The sequence below is a fragment of the Bufo gargarizans genome, chromosome 1 (assembly GCF_014858855.1).
Source record: "Bufo gargarizans isolate SCDJY-AF-19 chromosome 1, ASM1485885v1, whole genome shotgun sequence".
Taxonomy (NCBI): domain Eukaryota; kingdom Metazoa; phylum Chordata; class Amphibia; order Anura; family Bufonidae; genus Bufo; species Bufo gargarizans.
In genome coordinates, this window is record NC_058080.1 from 167,577,045 (window position 1) to 167,603,376 (window position 26,332).

At 40.2% G+C, this 26,332-nt stretch overlaps 1 protein-coding gene across 1 annotated transcript in view; it reads right to left on the reverse strand.

Annotated features, from left to right (window-relative positions):
* Nucleotides 1-26,332, reverse strand: part of RXFP1 (relaxin family peptide receptor 1) — a 433,898-nt gene that overhangs the window by 59,707 nt on the left and 347,859 nt on the right. Inside the window, exons 5-13 of the mRNA XM_044297992.1 lie at nucleotides 25,386-25,457; nucleotides 15,974-16,045; nucleotides 15,808-15,879; nucleotides 11,077-11,148; nucleotides 9,147-9,221; nucleotides 8,535-8,606; nucleotides 6,666-6,737; nucleotides 4,171-4,242; nucleotides 1,756-1,827 (exon numbers count right to left, since the gene is read on the reverse strand). Coding sequence (XP_044153927.1) covers nucleotides 1,756-1,827; nucleotides 4,171-4,242; nucleotides 6,666-6,737; nucleotides 8,535-8,606; nucleotides 9,147-9,221; nucleotides 11,077-11,148; nucleotides 15,808-15,879; nucleotides 15,974-16,045; nucleotides 25,386-25,457 — 651 coding nt within the window. The remainder of the gene's footprint in view (nucleotides 1-1,755; nucleotides 1,828-4,170; nucleotides 4,243-6,665; nucleotides 6,738-8,534; nucleotides 8,607-9,146; nucleotides 9,222-11,076; nucleotides 11,149-15,807; nucleotides 15,880-15,973; nucleotides 16,046-25,385; nucleotides 25,458-26,332) is intronic.

A 26,332-nucleotide genomic window follows, 5' to 3' on the forward strand; every position in this document is an offset into this window, starting at 1 on the left:
GATGATGAATATCAGAGCAAAATCCAAGCCATGAGGAAGAAATAACTGCCTCTAGAGCTCAAACACAGGATTGTGTAGAGAGGTATAGATCTAGAGATGGGTACAACAAATTTCTGCTTCACTGAAAGTTCCCAAGAGCACAGTGGCCTCCTTAATTTTTAAATGAAAGGAGTTTGAAACAACCAGGACTCTTCCTGGAGCTGGCCATCCCACCAAACAAAGTAATCGAGGGAGAAGGACCTTGGTGAAAAAGAGGTGACCAAGAACCCAATGGTCACTCTGGCTGAGCTCCAAAGATCCTGGGTGCAGATGGGAGAAACTTCCAGAAGGTCAACCATCACTGCAGCATTCCCCCAATCTGGGCTTTATGACAGAGTGGCAAGAAGCATCTCCTCAGTAGAAGACACATGAAGGTTTACACAAAAGCACTTGAAAGGTTTTTTCAAGACTTTTATACTGATCATCAGTATCTGATTGGTGGCGGTGTGACTCCTGGGACCCCTGTCGATCAACTGTTTGAGAAGGCACCAAAGCTTCTGTGAGCACCGTGGCCTCCTCTGTCCTTAACAAACACAGCGCTGTACATTGACATTTTTGGCCTCCATTCTAAGCATCATGTTTGGAGGAAACCAGGCACTGCCCAATATCATCCCTACAGTGAGGCATGGTGGTGGCAGGGTGTTTTACAGCGGCTGGAACATGAAAACTGGTCACAGTTGAAGGAAAGAGCTGAATAGAGCAAAGTACAGAGATATTCTTAATGAAAATCAGATCTAGTCTTCTCTGTACCTCAGACTGGGCCAGAACGTATCCTTCAATCAAGACAATGACCCTAAGCACACAGTCAAGACAACACGGGAATGGCTTAGGGGCAATTCAGTGAATGTCCTTCAGTGGCCCAGCCAGAGCTCTGGCTTTATACCAATCAAATATCTCTGGAGAAACCTAAAAATGGCTGTCCACTGATGGTCCCCATCCAACCTGACAAAGCTTGAGGGGATCTGCAAAGAAAAATGGCAGAAAGTCCCTAAATCCATATGTTCAAACCTTGTGGCATCATACCCAAGACGACTGGATGCTGTAATCATTGCCAAAGGTGCTTCAACTAAGTCATGAGTAAAGGGTCTGAATACTTATGTCAATGCAATATTTTAGTTTTTCCCTTTTCAATAAATTAGTGAAAATGTTGAATATTCTGTTTTCACTTTCTCATTATGGGGTATTAAGTGCAGAATGATGGGCAAACTTTTTGTTGCAATATATGTCAAAAAGTGAAAGGGTCTAAAAACTTTCCAAATGCACTGTACAGTGGAGTAGCTGGAGGTTGTAGGGGGTGAATTCACACTTGAACACAAGGCCTGAAGGGTCTATACACCCTTTTACCACACAAGTGGACAGCATATCAGATGTGTATAATAATGTTGTATTACAAGATTATTTAATGTATTGTTTAAGTTGACCTGGGGCATACACATTATATAAACCTCAACGGAACCCATCAAAACTTTTTGGAGGTTTTTTGATGTGACGTCTGGTGTTGGGGGCAAAATCTTACAGACACCTTTAGACTATATTGTATGTATTAATGTATTGATCATTCCAGTAATAATCTGTAGATTTGTCATTATTTCATCTGTTTCTGAAGCTACAGAGCAGTCTGTAGTAAAGAGGTTTACAAGGGCAGATTTTTATAGCATTCCGGAAAGCAAGATTCTAACAAATGAAATATTTGCGCAAATTAATTTAAATACTTACAAAGATTTCAGTGTAAGTACATAGTCAAACTGGTCCAGTTGAATCTTCTGCATGGGGTTGTAGGAAATATTCCTGCATGTATGAAAGAAAAAATGTTTGATTTCCTTGGTATAAATGTACTCTCATGTTTTTTCTAAAGCTTTTATTAGACAGGCAGATCAGCAAGCGATTGTCGGGAGGGAAGCGTTCCCTCCTGGTAATCGCTTGCTAGCTAGCTGAGGAGACTGCTGCTACATATTACATCCAGCGATATCTTCCGCAGCATGGGGAGGAGCGATCGCTATGCCTTCGCTCGTCCCCATACTGTCTAGTGGTTTGCCAATGACAGAATGCTATTAGACAGCACGATCTGCCGCCGGCAAGCTCTGATTAAAAATCTGAATTGCCTGATGAATGAGCTTGTTAACTGGGCAATCGGCAGCAGTATTACACTGCAATACGATTATCGGCCGAAATATTGTAATATAGTGTAGAATAGTGTAATACAGCATTTATATTCTAATGGCTGCAGAAATAAGAAGGTACTGTTTTATACTGTATATTCTGTAACATTAGGCTGTGATCACATTGGGATTAGGGGTTTCTATTCTGTCAGGTTTTGGCTGCTCTCTGATGGGTTGTGAAGGGTTATTTCCATCTTGGGCTTTCAGTAAGCTCTGGACAGGGATAGGTCGAGTTACAGAAATGGCTGAGTGGTCGGTGCTCCTCTGTTTCTGTAACTCCCATAGTGAGAAATGGGAGCTACGCAAACAGCAGAGCACAGCAAGCAGTGGCGTAACTAGAGTTCCAGGGGCCCCAGGGCAAACTTTGGATCTGTTTGAATGCGCTGTAGTACATTGCCGCTGATCACTACACAAAACCACAGCCTCTCTACACCATGTGTGGACTCCCCGACCCCCACAAATTAAATTATGCCCCCAATTTCTAAAATATAAATGACCTGTTTTAATGTCCCTTTCTCTAAGGGTGAATTCACACAACCATAAGTGTTTTGCGGTCCGCAAATTGCGGATCTGCAAAACACGAATACCGGCCGTGTGCATTCCGCATTTTGCGGACCGCACATGGCGGCGCTATATAGAGAATGCCTATTTTTGTCCGCAACCACAGACAAGAATAGGACATGCTCCATATATTTTGCGGGGCTGCGGAACGGAACAACGGATGCCGCCGCAGAACGGATGCGGATCAATTTATACGGTCGTGTGAATGCACCCTTAGGAAATCCATGTGATGAAATTGATTAAATTAAAATTAATTTCCTGCTGGCTGTGCTTCTGACTGTGCTGATGAAGCGAGCATGGCACAATAATACGGATCTCCTCCCTCTTCCCAGTGCTTCTCCCCTGCTATATTCCCTAATAATAATAATAATAATAATAATGTCCATACAGGTCCCCATAATAATGACCCCATAGTGACTCAATATTAAAAATGCACCCTTAGTGACCCGGTAATAAAAATAACTCCTGTGGTGTCCCAGTAATAATAATGCTCCCACAGTGCATCATACCTCTTATTGTGCCTCCAGTGATATTAATGTCCCCTATTGTGTTTCTGGTAATAATAATGTTCCCACAGTGCACTCCAGTAATATCCCCCCACTATCCCCATAGTGTCCCTATAAAGCCCCCAGTAATGTCCCCATAATGCCCCCAGTAATGTCCCCTACTGCCCCAGTATTGTTCTTCCATTGCCCCCATTAATATCCCTATAGTGCCCCCAGTAATGTCTTTCCACTGCCCCCAGTAATCTTCCTATAGTGACCCCTGTGATGAGCACTCTGACAGGGGCACGGCATGAAGTACAGTGACAGTGCCGTGCCCCGTTACATGTGAGCGCAGCACCCTCCCCCCTCCTCGCCGGGCCCAGTCACGCCCTCTGTGACCGCAATTGTTACGCCCCTGGCAGCAAGCTAAGCCGTTTCCGTAACTCTCAGTAATGAATAGCCGAGATGGGAATACCCTTTTAAACCTGAAATGGCTCCTGTAAGCTATGGTGTCAGTGTGACTATCACTGCTGACAGTGTGTATGGACACACTCTTATGACAAGGGAAATGGTAACAAACATTTGTCAGCTTGCTCACCCATTTCCAGGTGGAATAACAGCGGAAAGACACAAAATATTAATTAAAGCAAATGAGATTCTATTTTATAGGGAATGCAATATCAGGAGAGCTGAGAGATCCTTTATTTTAATAAAATAAATATCTTCTCAAAGTATCTTCATTTACAGATCAATAAACTGGTGACTGAGAGCAGACGAGGGACATTTACTCTGCTTTCTTCTATTACTACTGCTCATATACTGGATATATTTGTGTCTGTATTTTCAATATATTTCGTTACTGTCTGTGTTTTCTCATCTTATCATGTTGTATTCAGAGCACCATAACAAAATCCTGAGAAACTTACAACTGTGATAATTCCTTCATGTCCTTAAGTAACGATGGGGAAAACTCTTCAATTCTGTTATTAGCCAAGTCTCTGTCAAAATAAAAAATCACACATTAATATTAACTGAAATATGCGCTGCATCACTGTATTAAATCTAAACCTTTGTTATAGTTTTGAAAACCTTTCAAATGCAAGTATGTTATCAATTATATTTCACAAGACATCGGGAGTCATTTATTAAGCTGAAATATGCCTATATTAGGCGTATTTAAGGCGTAGAGGGCGGTGCAACAGTTAGTTGCCCTCTATCTGGGACTTCTTGCTGCCCGCGCAGTTCTAAAATTGTGGGTGTGGTGTGGGCGAGGAAGGTGAGTGGCCGGCAGGCCGGTCTCATTCATCATTTTCTACACCTGGTTTAAGCGTAGAAAATGGTCTAAAATCTAAGCCAGCAAGGAAGCTGTCATGCATTTAGAACTGGCGCTGGATGCACCGAAGTTATGGAGAGGCCCGCGCCTCTTCATAACTTTGACGGATCCTCTGCCAACTATGGGGCTTTATTGAGACTGGCGTCAAAAACGCATCAAGCTGTCCCCAATAGGGCTCACAATCTATGTTCCCTATCAGTTTGGAATGCAGTAACACGTCAAGGAGAAACAGGTAGTGATTTATTTAGCTCAAGGAAGCCCTACCAGGCCTTGTGCTTGGTTTCATAGTTTTGATCCTCATGACAGATTCTCCTTCTTGATTGACATGACCATGCATACAGTATGACATGAGGAGGACTGCAAGTGAGGATTCAAGGTTTATTTTAAAGGGGTTGTCCCACAAAAAATATCATCAGTTTTCAAACCAGGACATGCATCTGAATACTTTTGTAATTGCATATATTTAAAAATTTTGCGAAGCCACTGAGTTATTTAATAAAATGTATCTGTATAGCACCATCTTTTTTTTAATTATTATTTTTGGTTCAGCTCACTGAGAAGGTCGCACATGCTCAGTTTCATCCTTCAACTGCAATAGGGATAGTGTTGCAACAGAATGGACACGCCCCCGGAGCTGTGATAGGGAGAGCATGGACACGCCTCCTGAGCTTCAGCAGATAAGACACTCCCTTTGAGCTGCCAGCTTGATATAAATCTAGCAGAGCAGTGAATGTGGAGATCTCTGGATCCATGTGAGGTACAGGGCTGGTTCTAGCTTTGTTAGAAAGAGAGTGTGATGTACTATATGATGTCTGATATTCATTTTTTACATTAGTCATGGGATAACCCCTTTAAAGGCGTTGGCCACTTTCTGGTTACTGTTGACCAATGTGTTTGTAACATGATTATATGCACTTACTAATATAACCTTTGTTGAAATTCTGCACCATTTTCTATATTTTCTAAGGCATACTCCCGTGTTAACAAAGTCTTTGTACACAGAGGTCCTGTCCATAAGATGGCTGCTGAAGGAGGACCATGTGACCAGGAATATCACCTCCATGTCATGTTCCCTCCATTTAGACACACTACACTTGTACTAAACCCCCAACAGAACAAGTGCAGATGGCAGGTGCATTGTATTTGAAAGGAAGAGGCATCACATTGAGATGATTTGCCTGGTCACATGACCCTCCATCAGCAGCCATCTTATGGACAGGACCTCAGTGTGGACAGCACAAAAGACTTTAAACAATAGAGTATGCCTTAGAAAATATAGAAAATGGTGCAGAATTTCAACAAAGGCTATATTAGTAAGTGTCATATAATAATCTTACAAATACATTGTTTAACAGTAACCAGAAAGTAGCCAACCACTTTAAGTTTGAAAAAGGCTCACTCTGAGCTGAAACTGCACACATATGGGTAAATAAAGCACCAGCTTTGTATCACTGAAACCATTTTTGGAGAGCTGCCGTCTTCTGTTTTTCTGCTTACACCTGTGATCTCTTTTTCATTTGTATGGTGACAGTTTCTTTTTGTTTTATACTTTCTACAAATATTTACAACAGACAGACTTTTCTTAGGAGGTGATAGCAGAGGTTCTTCATCTTTAATTTACCCTTATGTCACCCTTTTCCTACAAGAATTACAGACACTGCATAGGTTTTTTGCAGAAGTCATATTTGGCCACATTTAACATACACACGTTGCAATTTTGAGGTGCCTAAACAGAAGTACAATAAAAGTATTTTAAATTTGCATCCAATAGCCCAAAAACTCTGATAGTCTGGCACTTTTTTTTTTGGAGAAAATAATCTCAGAAGAAAAAGGCTGAACAGGACGGTCATTTGTAAAGCAACACATTTAGGTTGGGAAGTTATTATATGCTTTTTTTTCTATTATATTCTATTTTGTTGCAAACCCAACTAATCTACAATCCATTTTGTATCTGTCATTTGAATAATAGGGATGTGTGATTTCAGTATTCTGAATGGCAGCCATGGTAATTGCTGAGTTCTCTCCATTGTACACTAGACAACACATGTTATACTTTGTGGTCTTCTTAGTGAGGTAATTGATACCTACAGCTCATCCAGTCTAGAGAGTGATGAAAACGTGTTATCACTTATTGTGAGGATTTTATTCTTCCGCAAAACTCTGCAAATCAAGAATCAGACAGTTATTCACAATGGAAGCATATACATACACTGCATGCACAAACCACATAGATACAAACTGCCCAGGACTAACAATGGTTCAAACTGGACCTCAGGGGTGGATTGGGAACTTAAAGTGGCCCTGGAAAAAAAATAAAAGTGGCCCCATGTTGTAGGTGTGTCCAAATTGACAGAAGGCGGGGCAACACACCGGTTCAGTAATACCATTGCACAATATACCGTCTCATCATAACCATATACCACAGTGCTGCACAATATATTGCCCCAAAAGCTGTCCTTCTGTGGTGGCCATTAATAGCTGCTATTTTCAGTCCAGCAGTTGAATTCAGGAGGGCATGTGTGGTCACTGGCTGGGTACATGAGTACCTGATTCTCACGGTGTTAATTACCCCTTAGAGCTCATTATGTAGATGATCAAGGACTTGTGCAGCCCCCTGGGCATCGGCCCACCATGAAATTTCCCTGTAAGGTCTATGGCCAATCCGACCCTGCAAGATCTGAAACATTCTTTCTGTTTAACATGGCAGACACTTTATTTAACTACCCTACCCTAAGGGCATTGCCACACATGCAAGTTTCCTTATGAAGTTTTGGAAGCCAGAATCCGGAGGGGATCATAAAAGTAGAGAAAGTATAAAGGAGAGATACGACTTCTCCTCTTTTTTTTATTCACTCCTGGTTTTGGCTTCCAGAACTTTATCTGGAAACCTGAACGTGTGGCCAGAAGTGATTGTATATAACTCATTACACTCTGCAACTATGTAATGAAAGGCATTATCATAATCAGTCTGGCAAATAGTAGTCAAGTGCAAAAGTCTTTAGGTACTTGTACCGCCAGTATTCACATAGGTTGTACGATAAATTCTGAATATGAAATTAAAAGTAATCACTAAAAAAACTATATATAGGAAGATAAAATTTCATTTTCATAATGATAAGTTGCAGACTGAATCTACATTCAGGGCTTTATATGGAAACTAATGTGATATTTCAAAAAATGGTTCTAAATGTAATAATATCTAAAGGTACCTATTGTATTTACTAGAATTAGGACCACAGGTTGCTTAAATTTCTCTTTATAGAGGTTGGAGCTGCATTTTTAGTCATATAGATAAATGTTAAAATGTCTACCTGCAGCCACTATTTGGGGAGTTCACTGAACGTAGACTTATACATCTTGATAGCATGGTTACCCCTCATGGGTGTAAGGGACTACATTCTGCTGCCCTCATCATGTGGGTTCCAGCAGTCTTGAGCAGATATGTACTCCATATCAATTCCATATGTCAGAAATCTCTCACATGGGAAAACCTTTTTAACTGGCTGATCTAACCCTTTGGCTGAGTGAACTAACCTTATAGCTGAATGAATGGAAGCAAGGGAGCTATGGATCAGAGAAAATGAGCTCTGAGCCCAAGAAAGAAATATTGTGAAATTACAGAGTTTTCGATAGAGATTGATGGCAGTTTTCAGCCTTTTATTCTAGGTTTGTCTCCCACACTTTCCAAAATGAAAATGAAAAATGTTTGTGCAATTATTCTTAAAATCTAGAGATCCATAAATAACATGGTCACTGCAGCTGTTTCATTTTTAGGATGTTGCTCATTATTTCTGTTGGCACAGTATGATGCCACATGCATCTATATCAAGCATGAAATGCTTCCAACATTGTTAAAGTGTAGGTAATGTCCAGAGATACCTGACTGCAATGTAATAACACTGTTTGTTTTACCTCCATTATGCATTGATTTAATGGAACGCCAAAGTAAATACTTACAGAACAGTTAAAGTAGTACAGGAACTGAACGTCGTGTTCCTTAAGGTAGGAATATAATTGCCTTCAAAATCTCTATAAAATTAAAGCCACAATAAACGTTATGAGACAAACAAGGCAAGTCAAGAATCAGAAAAAATGGCTAAGACCATGTTCACATCTGCATTGGAGGCTCACTCAAAATACAGGACAAGACATTGTAATATAGATATCAAATAAGGCAGATTCTCACATCCCTTATAGTTCTGGGCGTCAATTGCTAACACGTCTTTTATACCACAAGCTGTAACTAGTCTTTTGTGTAACAAGGTATTTTAGTATTTTTTCCCCTTTAATTCCTTGTAATGTAGACGGTTAGTGGTACCAGGGGCTATCCGCGTTGCCGAAGTCTTAAGTAACTGTACACACGTACTACAGACTGAAGACCTTTAGGATGGGCGAGAAGCTAGAAACAGCTAGGCATTTCTTTTATCATATTTTAGTAAGCTATTAAGCCTATTTATTCCAGGATCTCAGAATTCACGGTAAAACACTTTGTAAACTTCATACGCTGAGAATAATGAAACACAACATTTATGATTTCTTTCTTTTCTTCTGATTTAAAAACATACTCACAACCAGTTCAGTTTTGGCATGTACTGACAAAGGGGTTTGTCTGGCAGCCGACCCAAGATGTTGTTCAGCATGACTCTGGAAAATAGAGACGATTATAACAGTTTATCCTTCTAATGACTGTGTTATAGATAATTGTCCTGGAGGAAGGTAGAATACAAATCCTTTGACCAACCATTGCCAACTTTGTCTCATGCACAACTTCCTTAGATCCATAATATATGATTCATTGCCCAATTAATTTTAACTCTTAATGCCATTTGTCATTAGATAGGCACCTAGCCCTTGTTTGAATGCTGCCATTATATCTCCCATTACTACCACTTGGGGGGAGGGCATCATATAGTTCGTCTTTAACTGTAAAGAACCCTTTCCCATAGCAATGCTTGAATCACATATCCTCCAAATGTATACAATGTTTCCTGGTCTTTAGTATTCTTTTGGGAATGGATACATTTATTTGGCTAACCACACATATATTTATACATGTAAATGATACCACTCCTAAGGTGTCTTTCCTATTTGAACAGCACAGTTCTTCTTTTCTCTCATTATAGGAGAGACCTCACATTTCATTTACAAATCTAGTCATGACCCTTACAATATCATAACCAAGATGTGGACGTACAAGGGATTTACAGAAGGCTAGTAGATTTGGATCACAGGATTTTATCTCTCTTTTTATTCATCACAATATCACACTTGCTTTTGCAGCTGCTGCCGGACACTGAGTATTTCTGCTTAGCTTAAATAACCAATGCACACAAATACCTATCTCGCTCTGTTATTCCCAGTATGTGCAGTTATACCATCACTGTTATGCATCCCATTAAACTTTTCAGTATATCTAAAACTTTTATGTAATGTTTTATAGTCGAGCTGCGTTTTGCATACTCTACAAAAATTTGTGTTATCATCAAAAACTGACACTTTACTTTCCTATCCACAAAGGTATGTTCAGCAAAAACTGCTACTATGTATACAATTAAATATAGTATTTTATTTTCATGGCTGAAAAATCTTAAACCTTACTAATAATGTCTGACCGTAAACAGGCTAAATGATCTATTTAATTATTCTGAGTTGATTTTTATTCTTTGCCTATTTATGTTGCTACAGAAATAGCCGGTAAATGATCTTCACTGTGTAGACCCTATTAAGGAGAATAGCATGCTTTATTTTGCAGCAATGGGAACACTGGTTTTCTAATTAAAAATATCTGTATTTAAAGCAGCTGTGTCAGGTCTCCCAAGCTCCCTGAGCACAGCATAGGATGGGAGACTTGACAAATCAGGGTAAAATACAGAACTAATCTAAATATCCAATTACTGACCTACCTGGAAGTTGGTCAAATGTGTTATGCTCTGCGGTTATCCAGCTGTTGTCAAACTAAAATCCCACCATGCCCTGCTGTAGGCTGATACCTGTAGGCAGTCTAGGAATGCTGGGAGTTGTAGTTTTGCAACATCTGGAGAGCCTCGTGTTGGCCATCCCTGCTCTAAGTGGTCACTTTATTAGTATACGTGTTTTTTTATTGTCATTAGAACAGCTTGAGTGTGGAAAAATTCTGGCTCATCATACATTTACTGCAAATTTGTCTGAAGATTATCTCCTGTTCCACCACCGCAAATATGCTCCATTGGATTAGTATCTGATGCCACTGCCGGCTGCTGAAGTGCTGCTATATGTTTTTCTTTTAGTTTTTTAGCGTTTAAGGTTCTAAAAGTATAGCATGCTTTACAGAACCTGTAAAAAAACCTGATGACTAAACTGAAACAAATTGATTTTTACTTTGCATCTCACAGATAATAAAGGGATCCCTCAAGGGAAACCTTTGTTACGCATCCTGCAACATATGTGGTGATCACTGTTTATACACATGTTTAACATTTTTTTTTAAATCTAACATCAGAAGGTTAATTGTGTTACTTACAACAGTATCAGAGAATTTAATCCTTGGAATATTTGAGGAGAGATCCGGTTAATTTTGTTGTTCTCAATGACCCTGTCAAAAATAGCAGGAAATACATTAAACATATGACACACAAAAAGTACACTTAAATACTGTGTGCAGTTTGAGCCTATGATTACATAAAGGGGTTGTCCATGACATCAAGGCTTTGCTGAGCTTTCAAAGAACTTTTGATATGTCATAGCCACATATGAAAGGTATTTATCTGTGCGGTTCTGAGCACTGAGTTCCCACCGATCGCTAGAACGAGGATAGAGAGGAGCTTGCATAGCTGGAGATGGAATAAAGACAAACCCATAGATTTCCCAGTGAGCTCGTCTCCTGCAGTGAGGAGAGAGTGCACTATATGAGCTCTTCCCTCTCCTTGCAATTGGTAGGGTTCTCAACTTTTGACATGTAGCCAGGACATATCAAATCAGAGCAGCAGGGGTTAGTTGAGCTCTGCAGTCTCTTCATGCATACGAAGAACAGTGACAACCAAATCTCAATGGCCTACTTTAGGCCAGGTCATCAATATTTATGTCCTGGAAATCCCCTTGTAGTAGAAAGTACATAAGCAGTTCAAATGTCTCGTGCTGGGATGTCTAGATCAGTGTTTCCCAACCAGTGTGCCTCCAGCTGTTGCAAAACTACAACTCCCAGCATGCCCGCACAGCCAAAGGCTGTCCAGGCATGCTGGGAGTTGTAGTTTTGCAACAGCTGGAGGCACACTGGTTGGGAAACACTGGTCTAGATAATCCAGATGTATCACATGTTAATATGAAGGAGTCATCTGATTGATTATATTACTGTGGTAAAAGTTATAAATATCTTCTTGAATATCTCCATTCAAAAAAAAAACATAGTTCAGCAATGTAGAAGATTTTTTGGGTCAAGGTATACTCTGACATGTATATTCAATATAGGATTTTGGTTTTACTCTTGGGGTCATCAACAATATTTGTGGGTGTGGTCTATAGAAAAGCAATTTGTGTCTTAAAGGGATTCCACTTGTAATTATGTTCAACATCATATACAGGGAGTGCAGAATTATTAGGCAAATGAGTATTTTGACCACATCATCCTCTTTATGCATGTTGTCTTACTCCAAGCTGTATAGGCTCGAAAGCCTACTACCAATTAAGTATATTAGGTGATGTGCATCTCTGTAATGAGAAGGGGTGTGGTCTAATGACATCAACACCCTATATCAGGTGTGCATAATTATTAGGCAACTTCCTTTCCTTTGGCAAAATGGGTCAAAAGAAGGACTTGACAGGCTCAGAAAAGTCAAAAATAGTGAGATATCTTGCAGAGGGATGCAGCACTCTTAAAATTGCAAAGCTTCTGAAGCGTGATCATCGAACAATCAAGCGTTTCATTCAAAATAGTCAACAGGGTCGCAAGAAGCGTGAGGAAAAACCAAGGCGCAAAATAACTGCCCATGAACTGAGAAAAGTCAAGCGTGCAGCTGCCAAGATGCCACTTGCCACCAGTTTGGCCATATTTCAGAGCTGCAACATCACTGGAGTGCCCAAAAGCACAAGGTGTGCAATACTCAGAGACATGGCCAAGGTAAGAAAGGCTGAAAGACGACCACCACTGAACAAGACACACAAGCTGAAACGTCAAGACTGGGCCAAGAAATATCTCAAGACTGATTTTTCTAAGGTTTTATGGACTGATGAAATGAGAGTGAGTCTTGATGGGCCAGATGGATGGGCCCGTGGCTGGATTGGTAAAGGGCAGAGAGCTCCAGTCCGACTCAGACGCCAGCAAGGTGGAGGTGGAGTACTGGTTTGGGCTGGTATCAAGATGAGCTTGTGGGGCCTTTTCGGGTTGAGGATGGAGTCAAGCTCAACTCCCAGTCCTACTGCCAGTTTCCGGAAGACACCTTCTTCAAGCAGTGGTACAGGAAGAAGTCTGCATCCTTCAAGAAAAACATGATTTTCATGCAGGACAATGCTCCATCACATGCGCCCAAGTACTCCACAGCGTGGCTGGCAAGAAAGGGTATAAAAGAAGAAAATCTAATGACATGGCCTCCTTGTTCACCTGATCTGAACCCCATTGAGAACCTGTGGTCCATCATCAAATGTGAGATTTACAAGTAGGGAAAACAGTCCACCTCTCTGAACAGTGTCTGGGAGGCTGTGGTTGCTGCTGCACGCAATGTTGATGGTGAACAGATCAAAACACTGACAGAATCCATGGATGGCAGGCTTTTGAGTGTCCTTGCAAAGAAAGGTGGCTATATTGGTCACTGATTTGTTTTTGTTTTGTTTTTGAATGTCAGAAATGTATATTTGTGAATGTTGAGATGTTATATTGGTTTCACTGGTAAAAATAAATAATTGAAATGGGTATATATTTATTTTTTGTTAAGTTGCCTAATAATTATGCACAGTAATAGTCACCTGCACACACAGATATCCCCCTAAAATAGCTAAAACTAAAAACAAACTAAAAACTACTTCCAAAAATATTCAGCTTTGATATTAATGAGTTTTTTGGGTTCATTGAGAACATGGTTGTTGTTCAATAATAAAATTAATCCTCAAAAATACAACTTGCCTAATAATTCTGCACTCCCTGTACAGATCAACACCATTCGGTATAGCAATTAAAAAAATCTCCAGCACAACACAATGGCCCATATTGAATAATGATGTCTACATTTTGGTTGCATAAACTTGGACAAAAGGGCAGCCACACTTTGCACAAAATTTAGCACAGTGGTGTTTTTTGCTATAAGTTAGACACATTTCTCTTTTTAAACCAACTCTAGGTCATTATTTTACTACAAAAAGAAGATCCACGATTACATTGGCATAGCAATCCTTTAAATAGAGTGCCTTCCACATCTGAAGAAGGCCTCTGGAAATATGACGTTGTCATCTTAAAAGAAAATTTTGACTAGCACATCCAAAGTCACAGGTGCACATCCATAAAGCTAGCATGCAGACAGCAAACATAATAAGTATGGCAGTACACTGTTATACATGCAAACAAAAGAACTAGGGATTATTTTGGATTACCCCGCCAATCTGCCCCGGGTTTATGTCCAGAGTATAAATGGTTAAATATAGCTGGTTTCTACACCGCCCTGAACATTGTAGGTTTAGGTTAGGCCCAAGAGAGGCAGTTCTGTTAGTGTTAGGCACCCATCTGCGGAAGCCATCTTGATGTTGGTAGATGGGCCCAGCACAAGTTTGATAAAAAATGTGCACAAAGAGCTTCAATTTTTTATATATAGTAGGTATAGCCCCACTGTAATTCGAAATAATCTCTAATATCTTCTTCTTTTGTTTGCATGCATTACAGTGTGCCGCCCTATGTTTTTGTATATTGTTAATATCTTAAAGTAATTGATTTTTAATTACAAAAATTTGGGGAGGAAATTATTCAGTAAGATGGGCCAAGACCAATAAATTTGAGCATCTTCTGGCAGTCCATGCGCCACAATATCAAACCTACACCAATGTAGCTGGAGTGTAGTTGAGCTATAATTAATAGCAATTTCTAGTGTAAATTATAGTAACTAGAAAAGCAAAAATTTCTGGGGAAATTGTGTGAAGTGTTCTTGCCTCCACCAGTAGTCTACAACTGGAGTAGGCGGAGTAACTGGGTGGAGTGGCTTGAGTAACTGTTGTGTGGTTGGAGTGGCTGGAGTAACTGTGGAAAGGTTAGACTTGGCAGAGTAAATTTATGGAGTGGACAGAGAGTAACTGTTTGAAGTGAGTAAAGATAGTAAACATTACACTAACCAATTAATTGATCAAATTTTAAAAGTGCACATGGCAAGCTTGATAGAGTGAGAAATGCATTTCAACTTTTATTTATAGCACATTTAATTGCAATGTTGTTGCCCAAAGTGCTTCACAGTTACATTAAAACATACATTTATAAAAACATCAGCAGTCAATTTGTGTAGGTGGGCTTGAAAATGAGGGAGTGGTGGCAGTTTAAAAATCATGTCCTGATTTTTCAGCTCACACTCTAGCTTTTGTCACTCTGCTGGCTGCTCACACACCTGGGTTACTATTGCAACTCCCTCTACAGCAAGGGCAAATTTGAGGTGGCTAGAGTGGAGTTTCAATGAATGTCAATAGGCAGTGTGAGTTGCAAACAAATGGTCATATTGTGTAAACTATCAGGACTATGGGATAGCTGAACATTTTGATATACGATTTGTGTAGGTGGGCTTGAAAATGAGGGAGTGGTGGCAGTTCATGTCCTGATTTTTCAGCTCCCACTCTAGCTTTTGTCAGCTCCCACTCTAGTTTTGAACATTCTGCCATTTATTCCTATAGGACCAATTTTGCCACAAAAACGCTGATATTTTGTGAACCATTTGGCGAAACGTTCCACAAAGTAATAGCACACCAATCGAGAACAATCCACACGTTTCGGTATATTATTGTCGTGGTGTAAAAACTGTGGGAGGAGTTAGGGTGGTAAATTTAGCTATAAAATTAATAATATATATGTGAGATAACAGTAAGTGGCCTTGCCATGCAAGAACACTTAAATATATCCTGCTAATCCATGCCCAATAAAAAAAAAAAAGGTGAGAGCAGAGTATAATAGCAAAATGTCACATTTTTTTGTGTAAAATGAAATTCACAACTTTTGTACACCACAGTTCTGACGAAGAACCTGTATAAATTAACCCCTGCTTTCCAATTAGAAAGGTAAAAAAAAACTACTTACAACCATTCTAGGGTGTGAAGGTCTCGGAAAACTCCTGGCTTCAGCGTGGTTATTGCATTATGACTCAAGTAACTGTAAAAAATAATCAATATACAATGACTAAGTAGGAAACGTGTCTACTGGCAGCAGGTCCTACACACATGACTAGTACCACTCGGGTACTTACAGTTTTGTTAAGTTGTAGAGTCCTCTGAATGCATTGACTGATATAGTCTTAATCCTGTTATGCTGTAGATACCTATTAAAATTGAAGACAACATATTTATCGCTTTTATAAGATATGACAATGGTTGTTATGTTGTAGAACACTAGATGGTGCTACAGAATATACAACAAATGATATGATCAGCCAAGTACATAGTATATACGTAGTATAAAAATGTATATAGTACACATAGCATACAAATCATATGATGCATATTTTATTGCCATTAGGCATTTAATTGATAGATTAAAAAACATTTTGATGGCAATTAGCCTGGGTGCCATTAGGTCTATTTTTCTGCTTAGATTTGCCAGTGGCAGATGGAAGCTGAAGCAGAGCACAGCCAATCAAAGTGAAATCTTAAAAATAGTACATTCAATTAATCTTTGATACTACATTTAACCCCTCAAAGAAGCAGATATTTTGAGCCTTGTTTTTAATGCTGCGTTCCAAGAAGTAACTTACATTTTTACTTTCATCCTGCTTTTTTAATGGCACCATTTTAGAGCACATGTAATGTTTCAAAAAGCCTTTATTCATTTTTGAGATGAATGGAAAAGCAGCACTTTGACCATTGTTTTTTTTTTTTTTAATCTTTATAGAATTCCCCACAAATGACGTTAGTTTAATTTTGCTATTACAGTATAATTATGATGACACCAAACTTCTATAGATTTTGTTTATGTTTTTTTTATCGACAGATCTGTTTAAGGACTTGTTTTTCGGGACCAGCTCTTTAATTGTTATGATTTTGGATTACATACAATTTATACATTTATTAATGTCTTATTCACACAGTCAGTGTTCGGTCAGTGATTTCCATCAGTGATTTGAGCTAAAACCAGGTGCGGCTCTAAACACAGAACAGGTGCAGATGTTTCCCTTACACCTTATCTCTTGTAGCCTAAAACCCTTGTTTTGTCTCACAATCACTGGTGGAAATAACGGACACGTGAATAAAGCCTAAAGCTTATATTACACCTACAGATAATACTGAAGATCACCAGGAACGCTTGTTAGCGATGATCTGGCAGTGAAGTCCTGCTGCCAGTTACCCAATGAACGATGGAATCTTTTAGCATGTTTTAAAATACTTGTTTGCTGACGGCAGATCATTACTTTTATGGGGCTGAGCTGCTCCTAGGCCACGTGAATGATGAATGTGATGTCACTAGCCTAGGAAAAGCAGCAAGAAGGTCACAGTGCTCACAGGGGCGCCACTGTCCGCTCAAACATCTTAAGTGGGGGTCCCTGGTGTCGCACCCCCACTGATCAGATACTGATGACCTACCCTGAGGATAGGACATCAGTATAAAAATGTCAGAAAACCTGTTTTACTTTGATTCCTTTTTGGGAATGCTATTCTGCGTTTACTATGTGGGATACATAATATGTTAGCTTTAGAGTGCAGGTAATTGCAGTTGTACAAATTATATATCTTTGTATTTTTATTTATACTGCTAGAGGCTTGACCCTGTGATCACTTAATTGGATCCGTAGACTGCAGTTCTTCTAACAGGCTTGCTATTAGGCACAGACATAAGAGTTGACCGGCAGGGGTTCCGGGTGTCTTACTCCCATCGATCAGATACTGATAACCCATTGAGAGGATAGGTCATCAGTATATAAGTTTCTGAAAACCCTGTTAAGGTACTATCAAAGTTTATGCATTTTAACATATTTTTGTCTGATGTCTTGGACCAAAGCTATGGTTGGAGTTGCTTTGTAGATATATAAAATCCACACAGGCTGCTGTATAAAAACTAGGGGGGACATTTATCACATTCTGCGACATTTCACATTTTGCGACATCTGGTATTCCTCACCACTTTTCGAAGTGGTCTGTGTTTTAGAGCAAATTATGGATTAGACCTGGATTATGGCACATTTACTATGTGTGACATTTGCAAAAGTTGCAAAAAAGTTGTAACCTACGCCAGGCAACCCCCTGGTCTACTTTTACACATATAGGAGTAAATCGCATTGCACTCACATCAAATATATTATTAAGGTGCACCCGTTCACAAATTTGGCTCAGGCAAACAAACCAAAGCCAGACTTAAAACTGACACTAAAACAACTGCAATTATGGGGGCTAAATGTCCCAAATAACACATAGTGCTTTGAAAAAGGGCTAGTGTAGCCTGAAATGGCTGCTGTTAGAGTGACACTTTTATGTCCTAACAGAAGGATTACAAAACAGACCTTCCTGTGGTTCTCTTTGTAGGTTTTCAGTGCTGAATGCAGATGGTTCCCCATTCTCTGGTCAGATCATTAGGGAACCAGGTGACCCAATCGTAGGGGAGAGACCCGTTTAATCATGACATGGTCATGGGCCATGGCAAATCAAAGGGTTAAAAGCCAGGATCGGAGCTTGGGCCTCCAACCGCAACTGTAGAGCAGTAGTCTGCTCTAAGAACCAGACCTGTTAGTAAGAGCCGGGTGATAGAACAGGAACACTTCATGACCTGCTCACCCCTTTCTACTGCAGCAACGCCAAAAGATGTAAATGCAGACTGAGGCCCTGCCACAATCAAATATATGTTGCAATTAGGAACAGTCTTCAATTCATAGATGTGATAGTGTATGAAATGCAAGAAAGTATCGTAACAGTTGATACAAGAAGCAATATTCCATGACTGAACCTCTATGACTGAATATGTCTCATAGTAAACAGTACATGGTGCATATAGCTCCATCAATGCAGTGTTGAATGGTGGATCTACCGTATATAGCGCTGCATATGTGCACCTCCTAGTGACTATAAGGACAAGGCCCGGAAAGACCGAAACACCTCAGTCATGGAATATTGATCCTTGTACCATGGAGGTAATTAACACTACTTTGGTCATGCATTTTTATTTATCTCATCTATTGATTGATAAGTAAAGACTAGGGGTCATTTATCAAACTGGTGTAAAGTAGACCTGGTTTAGCTGCCAATCAGATCCCACCTTTCATTTTTCACAGCTCCTTTGGAAAATAAAAGGTGGAATCTAATTGGCTGATATGGGAACCTAAGCCAGTTCTACTCTCCACTTATATCCTAATTGCAACCTATGTATGGAAGTGTGCTGTTATTTGACATACACCAATAACAACAGTTTTGCATAGCAGGTCAATGGCAGAAAATAATAAATAAGTAGCCATCTTACCATTCTCATGATTATATTTGAAGGTTATATATCCCTTTGCAACACTGCCCTACGGTTTTTGGTATACATCTCCTATGCTGACCTCTGTTCGTCAGGTCGATGCATCTACTGCTCCATGGTTACAGACTATAAACGAGCACTGTATGGATCTCATGTATTACACCCTGTCTTCTACCCTCTATTTATTGATAACCTACTTCTGATCACTTACTGTGGTGGGTGCAGGTAAGTGTTATTCACACAGAGCATGTTGCATTTACCTGAGGAGACTTCTAAGTAGAAAGCCCCGTGTGCACAGCCAGATGATGAAAATAAGCTCAGACAGGTTCTATAGATGTCACAAGATGACTTTCCTTATACATGTTTAGAACTGTGGGTGGTGAAGTGAGGAGAACAGCTCATTTTTTCTCTTTGGCATTTTATACCCTTGAAAAAAATGAGATTTTCTTTTAAGCACGTCAATATGCCTTATGCTGTAATACTGTAATTGCTTCCGTTTCTTAAAGTCAGAGGTGGTGATGTGGGTGGTGACGGAGATGTGTAAGCTTTAATAGTTCTTACTGATTGATAGGGGTTATTTATAGGCTATTGTCATCAGTGCTTGAAGCAATAATTAACCAATCCAAAGACAACCTCAAGAAAGTGAAGTAAGTCAACTTGTAGCACAGCCTGGCATCTGCTGACGGATGCTCTTTAAAGAAACTATAGTTCTTTAAAGGGCATCTGTCATCTGTGAGAGGTGTTTGACTTAAAGGGTTATTCCCATGTAGACATTGATGGCATATCCACAATATATCCAGATATATCTAATAGGTGCGGGTCCCACCTCTGGGACCCACTCCTATCTCGAGAATGTGGCCTTTGTTGCCAGGAATGGTATTTACTTCTATGGGATTTACGAAAATAGCCCCTCAAGCTGGCTACTTTTATAAGTCCCCTAGAAATGAATGGAGAGAATGGCACACGGGAGAACACCTTTCCCTTCCTGGCAGAGCATGACAGGGCCCTGTTCTTGTAATAGGACCAGGTCCCAAAGGTAGAGATCAGGTCCCAGACCAGACATTTGTGGCATATTTCATGTCATAAATGTACAGCTGGGAATAACCCTTTAAAGGAAATGTCTAAAAAAATAGAAAGATTTATTAAGACTGGTGTTCGCATTCACCAGTCTTGATCTCCCTGCGCACTGGAGCACGATGAGCCTAATTTATTAATCTAATTACTAGATTAGACACATCTCTGGCACTTTGTGAACCAGAAACTCAAATCTATGCCAACTATGGGCTGGCGTGGACTCGAGCTAAAACTTATGCCAGTTTCTGGCATAAGTTATAGTAAATTCGGTGGATAGTGGTAGGCTCTGCCCCACAAAGCCCTACCCCTTTCCCATCCACTTTACAGAAGTGATGAGAAAATCAAAATTTTGCAAATTATAATGCAAATAAGGCATGTGCCGTAACTTGTAACAGTAGTGGCAAAAATAGCTTGATAAATACCCCTGAATGTGTTTGCATTTAATTTTAAAAACTGAATGTGAAAATTGGAACATTTCATTTATTTATGTAAATGGTAAAACATAAAAAAGAATAACTTTAATTATAACTAAAACTTGATTTAAATAATATGACATTCTCTGATGTTACACTCCCCTTTAAATATATTAAATGCACTCATTAAAAGCATAGAAGATCTGTAGAGAACCTTTAGTCAGTGAAGGTTTCTGTCCAAACTCCAATGCAACTTACCAAGTGGATCTGATTCTGCAAAACCCCCCCCTTCCAGGCTCCTGATACCGACGAACCATCACCAGGATAGGTCATTAATATCTGATCGATCGGTCAGACACCACACATCCCCACCGATCTGCTGCTGCCTCTGGCACTGGAACTAGCACTGGGAATGGAACAGGAAGCACAGCTTCCAGATCTGGGGTGGCTGACCTTCACTGATCGGCTATTAATGACCTATCCTGATAATGGGTCATCAATATCAGAAGCCTGGAAAAAATCCTTTAAAGAAAACATGTCCATTTATTTATGTTGCCCTAAGTTAGAGCAGCATAGTACAAAGGGGAGATGCTGAGTTCGTGATTTATATCAGCATTTTTACAAAAAAAAGTGATGCTGCTCTGATTAATAGACCAATACTATAAATCCTGATCCAGTTCCTGCACAGGTTAATTGTCAGTTCCTCCTGTAGGAGCATGTATCATAGATATATATATTTGGGCATTAGGGTAGTCTCAGAGGGCCCATGACCAGAGAGGACCCTGGCTACTCAGAACACTTCTGCAGAGGCCCTTGACCTTTAATGGATGAGCTCCAGAATACTTCAGATCACTCTCAATGCACCGCTGGTGTGTATACTGGCTGATTGCTAGGTCCCAGGAGGTAGGATTCACAGGCTCTCTCTATAAGCCCTGTCACATTTAAATTGCATTTTACATAAAATTACTTATTGAAATATTCATCACTCTATGTACTTGAGCTCAGCATCTCTACATATTTTATTCAACTTGGTGTTTATATTTATTCTACTTTCATGCTTTGGCAACTGTACTAAAACCTTCTTTAGCTAAAGGTTGATTAGATATTGTCCATGCCTTTGTGTATTTAACATCATTTTAAGTAACCATTTACTACTATTTATATTTTCTTAAATTGCTGGACACGCCAAACCTCTTCCAGTTCTTCCAGGAATGCTCTAAAAACAGAATAAGGCTAGGTTCACATGTGCTACTCAGTTTCTGGAAGGATCCTCTGTTACAGATTCTGGCAAAAAAAAAAAAGCCAAAAATTTTGTACGGAAAAATGACGGTTTCCATGCTGCAAACCCAACAGTACCCATTATAGTCAGTGGGATCCATCGGGTGACAACAGTGTCTGGCATATGCCGGATCTGGCTATTCTGGTTTTCTTTTCTTGAGCTGAATTTTGCCACAGATGTGAACCCAGCCTAAAGACACCCCTTGTAATGTAAATCTGTTTAACCCTCTGTTTGTGGATCAGTATTTTGAAACAGTACCACAGAAAATAAAACTTCTGAGATGTATGGTTTATTCCATATTCTCCAGGAGCTGAAAATGTAGTGCCCATCATAACCATCCTTTCTAAAGGCTCCCTAGCAGAAACTAATATAGAAAATATTGAATGAGGTCACATTTTAAAGGGGTTTTCGGATACTTTTATACAGATTGGTGGGGGTCCGACACAAGGCACCAGCTATATGAGAGATTTGTCTCTGCACTCACCGCTAAAGAAGGACAATATTTGTATTTCAGCATCATAGTACTGTCAATGTGAAAAAGAAAATATTAAAAAGAATAGTTGCCTAATAAATATACCATTTTCTTCTTTGTACTGACTTAAAAACTAACTAAGCATGCCCAATTCAAAGCTCCATTGATATTACTGAAATTATCCGGAGGAATAATGAAGCATGCTAGAATTCAGAATAATGTCTCACAAAGGCCAAGAGAAAAAACAACTGAGTCAACCTAAGTCATTAGCTGAGAGGAAGCATTACTAATTGTGAAACATTTTCTTAATGGCGATTAATATGCTCGATATGGCGATTAAAGTCTTCCACAAATCACAAAATATGCTGTGCGTTAAGAGAGCTACATTAATGCATGGATATGACAGTAATCAATATGGGGCTTCTTTATAAAAAGGGGAATAACAAATAAGGATTTACATTGGTGTTACGTTTTAGATTCTTTTTATTTGGTACCACTTTTAATAGAAGTACATAAATTATCACATGCAGTGAAATATCTCTTAGGCCCCTTTCACACGGGCGAGTTTTCCGTGCGGGTGCGATGCGTGCGGTGAACGTATTGCACCCGCACTGAATCCGGACCCATTCATTTCTATGGGGCTGTGCACATGAGCGGTGATTTTCACGCATCACTTGTGCGTTGAGTGAAAATCGCAGCATGCTCTATATTGTGCGATTTTTACGTGACGCAGGCCCCATAGAAGTGAATGGGGTGCATGGGGTGCGATTTTCACGCATGGTTGCTAGGTGACAGTCTATTCACTGTATTATTTTCCCTTATAACATGGTTATAAGGGAAAATAATAGCATTCTGAATACAGAATGCATAGTACAATAGGGCTGGAGGGATAAAAAAAAAAGAAAAAAAGTTAACTCACCTTCTCCTCTTGATCATGTAGTTCCCAGTGATGGACCAATGGACCATGTGATTGGAGCATGTGATCTGACATCACCACAGGTCATTTAGCCCACAGCTCATTCAAGAAGTAAAGAGACCGGGAACTACGCGATCAAGAGGAGAAGGTAAGTTAACTTTTTTTTAAAAAAATTTGAACCCCTCCAGCACTATTATACTATGCATTCTGTATTCAGAATGCAATTATTTTCCCTTATAACCATGTTATAAGGGAAAATAATACAATCTTCAGAACATCAATCCCAAGCCCGAACTTCTGTGAAGAAGTTCGGGTTTGGGTACCAAACATGCGCGATTTTTCTCACGTGAGTGCAAAACGCATTACAATGTTTTGCACTCACGCAGAAAAATCTGGCATTTTCCCGCAACGCACCCGCCTCTTATCCGGGCAAAAAAACTGAGGCCCGTGTGAAACCTCCTTAGACATTCACTCAAAACTGCATTGAAATGGTCTTCTAGAGGATTGGTCCTCTCCTAAAGAAGGACAGCATGCATAATCTGTCATGGAACTGAAATCTCCCTCAGTTCCATATCGATTAAATGGAGCATCAAGAAATCTAGTCTACATGAAAAGGTAGTCTTGCCTAAGAAACAGTCTTTCGGAGAGGTTTCGATGTGTCACGTACCAGCACGTGTGAACCCACTGTACCACGTGTCCTACCTCCTCTAAGGGCATTGTGTAAGTGAACCCCTCGATTCTTCACAGTACCCCTGATGGTGGGGATAGACTTTCCCGAGGGGAACACCTGGTAGCTAGCTCTTGAGGAGGATAGGCACACAAGGCAGCTATTCCAAGCAGACCAGGAGGTACCAGGGAAAGGTACCAGAAGTACAGGGGTAGTCAGGCAGACGGAGTCGTTACCAGGAGCAACAGTGCAGGACCGGAGGATGAGGCAGAGGCGTAGTCAGACAGGCAAAAGGTCAGGGCAGATGGCACAGGTACAGGTCAGGCAATCCGGATCAGCAACAGGAGAGTCAAGGCAAGCAGGCAGGGATCACATGGGTAGCAGAATCCAGGAGCACAAGTACAAGTCAGGAATACAGGAACACAAGTGAATATCAGGAACCTTAGCATAGCATAAGGACCTTGACTCTGAGGCATCTGGGAAGGGGGCCGAGTCACTTATAAATGTGCAGGAGGGCTAGGATTGGTCAGCGAGGTCACATGACCTAACCCATAAAGCCCAGGAAGTGACGTGCGCCGGCCCTTAAGGAAGTGCTGCAAGAAACAAGCAGCAAGCATGCTGTGGCCAGAGCTGAGAGGATCCCAGAACCACAGCACCTACACAAACAAAGCCCAGGACTGCAGCGGTGAATGGGAAACACTGGCCACAGATCACCGCTAAGCACGGCGCCTGGGGCCACGGTGGTAAGCAGGGGAACAGCGGCGCACAGTAGCCGCTGTTACATGCTGTAAATCAAACACTCTGTAGAGTACTAAATATTATGTACGATCTGCCTCAGTCTCATAGAGATACAATGGAGCAGCAGCAGGCACGAGTGACCACCAAACCATTCAAATGGGATATGGGATATTCAGGGGCGTAGCTAAAGGCTCATGGGCCCTGGTGCAAGAGTTCAGCTTGGGCCCCCCTTTTTTTAGTGCTTTGTGGCCAGGGGAAGGAAATCACATAGCCTTTGTGCTGCCTGAAGCAAAAATTTAAACGGCATTCCCCCCCATGGCAAATTCTTGACCTAACCCCTTACCTCTAGCCAGAGGTGTAACTTGAATGGCATGCACTTTCTATGATACCATTGTCTTCACATGCTGCACAAGGGTCTTTGGGCCCCCTCAGGCTCCTGGGCCCGGTAGCGACTGCTACCTCTGCACCCCCTATAGCTATGCCCCTGGGGATATTCAGTCTCGTGGTCAGAGGTGGGCCCAGCGATTGACCCACCAGTAAGAAGATACCTATCACCTTTCCTGAGGATAAGTGATAAGTTATGAATCTGAGGAAACCCCCTTTAACCTCCAGATTTTAAGATTGATATTGAAGCAAATGAAAAGGGAAATCATGCTTACAAGTAACGCAAGTCTGGATACTGGTAAAATGCATCAGGGCCAAGTTTCTTCAACAGATTATACTGCAATGACCTGTAAATGATAAATGTAATGTTTGTAAAAATACTATTTACAAGTCACTATTACTTCCCAGTGGCATGCAATAAATTATTATTATGATAAAGGGTCTAGTGACATGATAGCAGTATTGCTAAAGGGATCTACACATTGTGGGAAATGGTTGATTATAAGGATGTTAAACAAGCACTGGGCACTAGATAAATATTTCAGTAGTATGCGGGCGCACATCCTCCCTAAGTCCTGTATTCTAATCACATATTTAAAAAAAACTCTAAGATACTATATAAACAGCATGTTTGTAAAGGCATCAGAAAGCTCTTAGCCAGTGGCATAACTAGAATGCTATGGGCCCCAGAGCAAACTTTTGACCTGGCCTCCCCATTATGTCACTTATATTAACCCATTGATGACAGAGCAATTTTATGTTTTTTTGCGTTTTTGTTTTTTGCTCCCTGCCTTCTTGGAGCCATAGCTTTTTTTTTTTTTTTTCTGTTCACATAGCCATATGAGGATTTGTTTTTTGCAGGACAAGTTATTCTTTCTAATGGAACCATTTAATATTGCATACAATGTATTGGAGAGCTGGAAAAAAATTCAAAATGGTGAAATTGGGAAAAAAAATTATAATTCCACAACAATTTTATGTTCTTTTGTTTAGTTTTTTCAGCGTTCACTGTGCGGTAAAACTGACCTGTTACTTTCATTCTCCAGGTCATGACGATTACGATGATACCGTATATGTATAGTTTTTCTTGCCTTTTATTACAAAAAAATATCAAAACCTTTTGACCCCTATAACTTTCTTGTAGTTACGTGTACGGAGCTATGTAGTGCAAATTTTTTGCGGGGTGATCCATTGATGCAATTTCGGGGTGTGTACTACATTT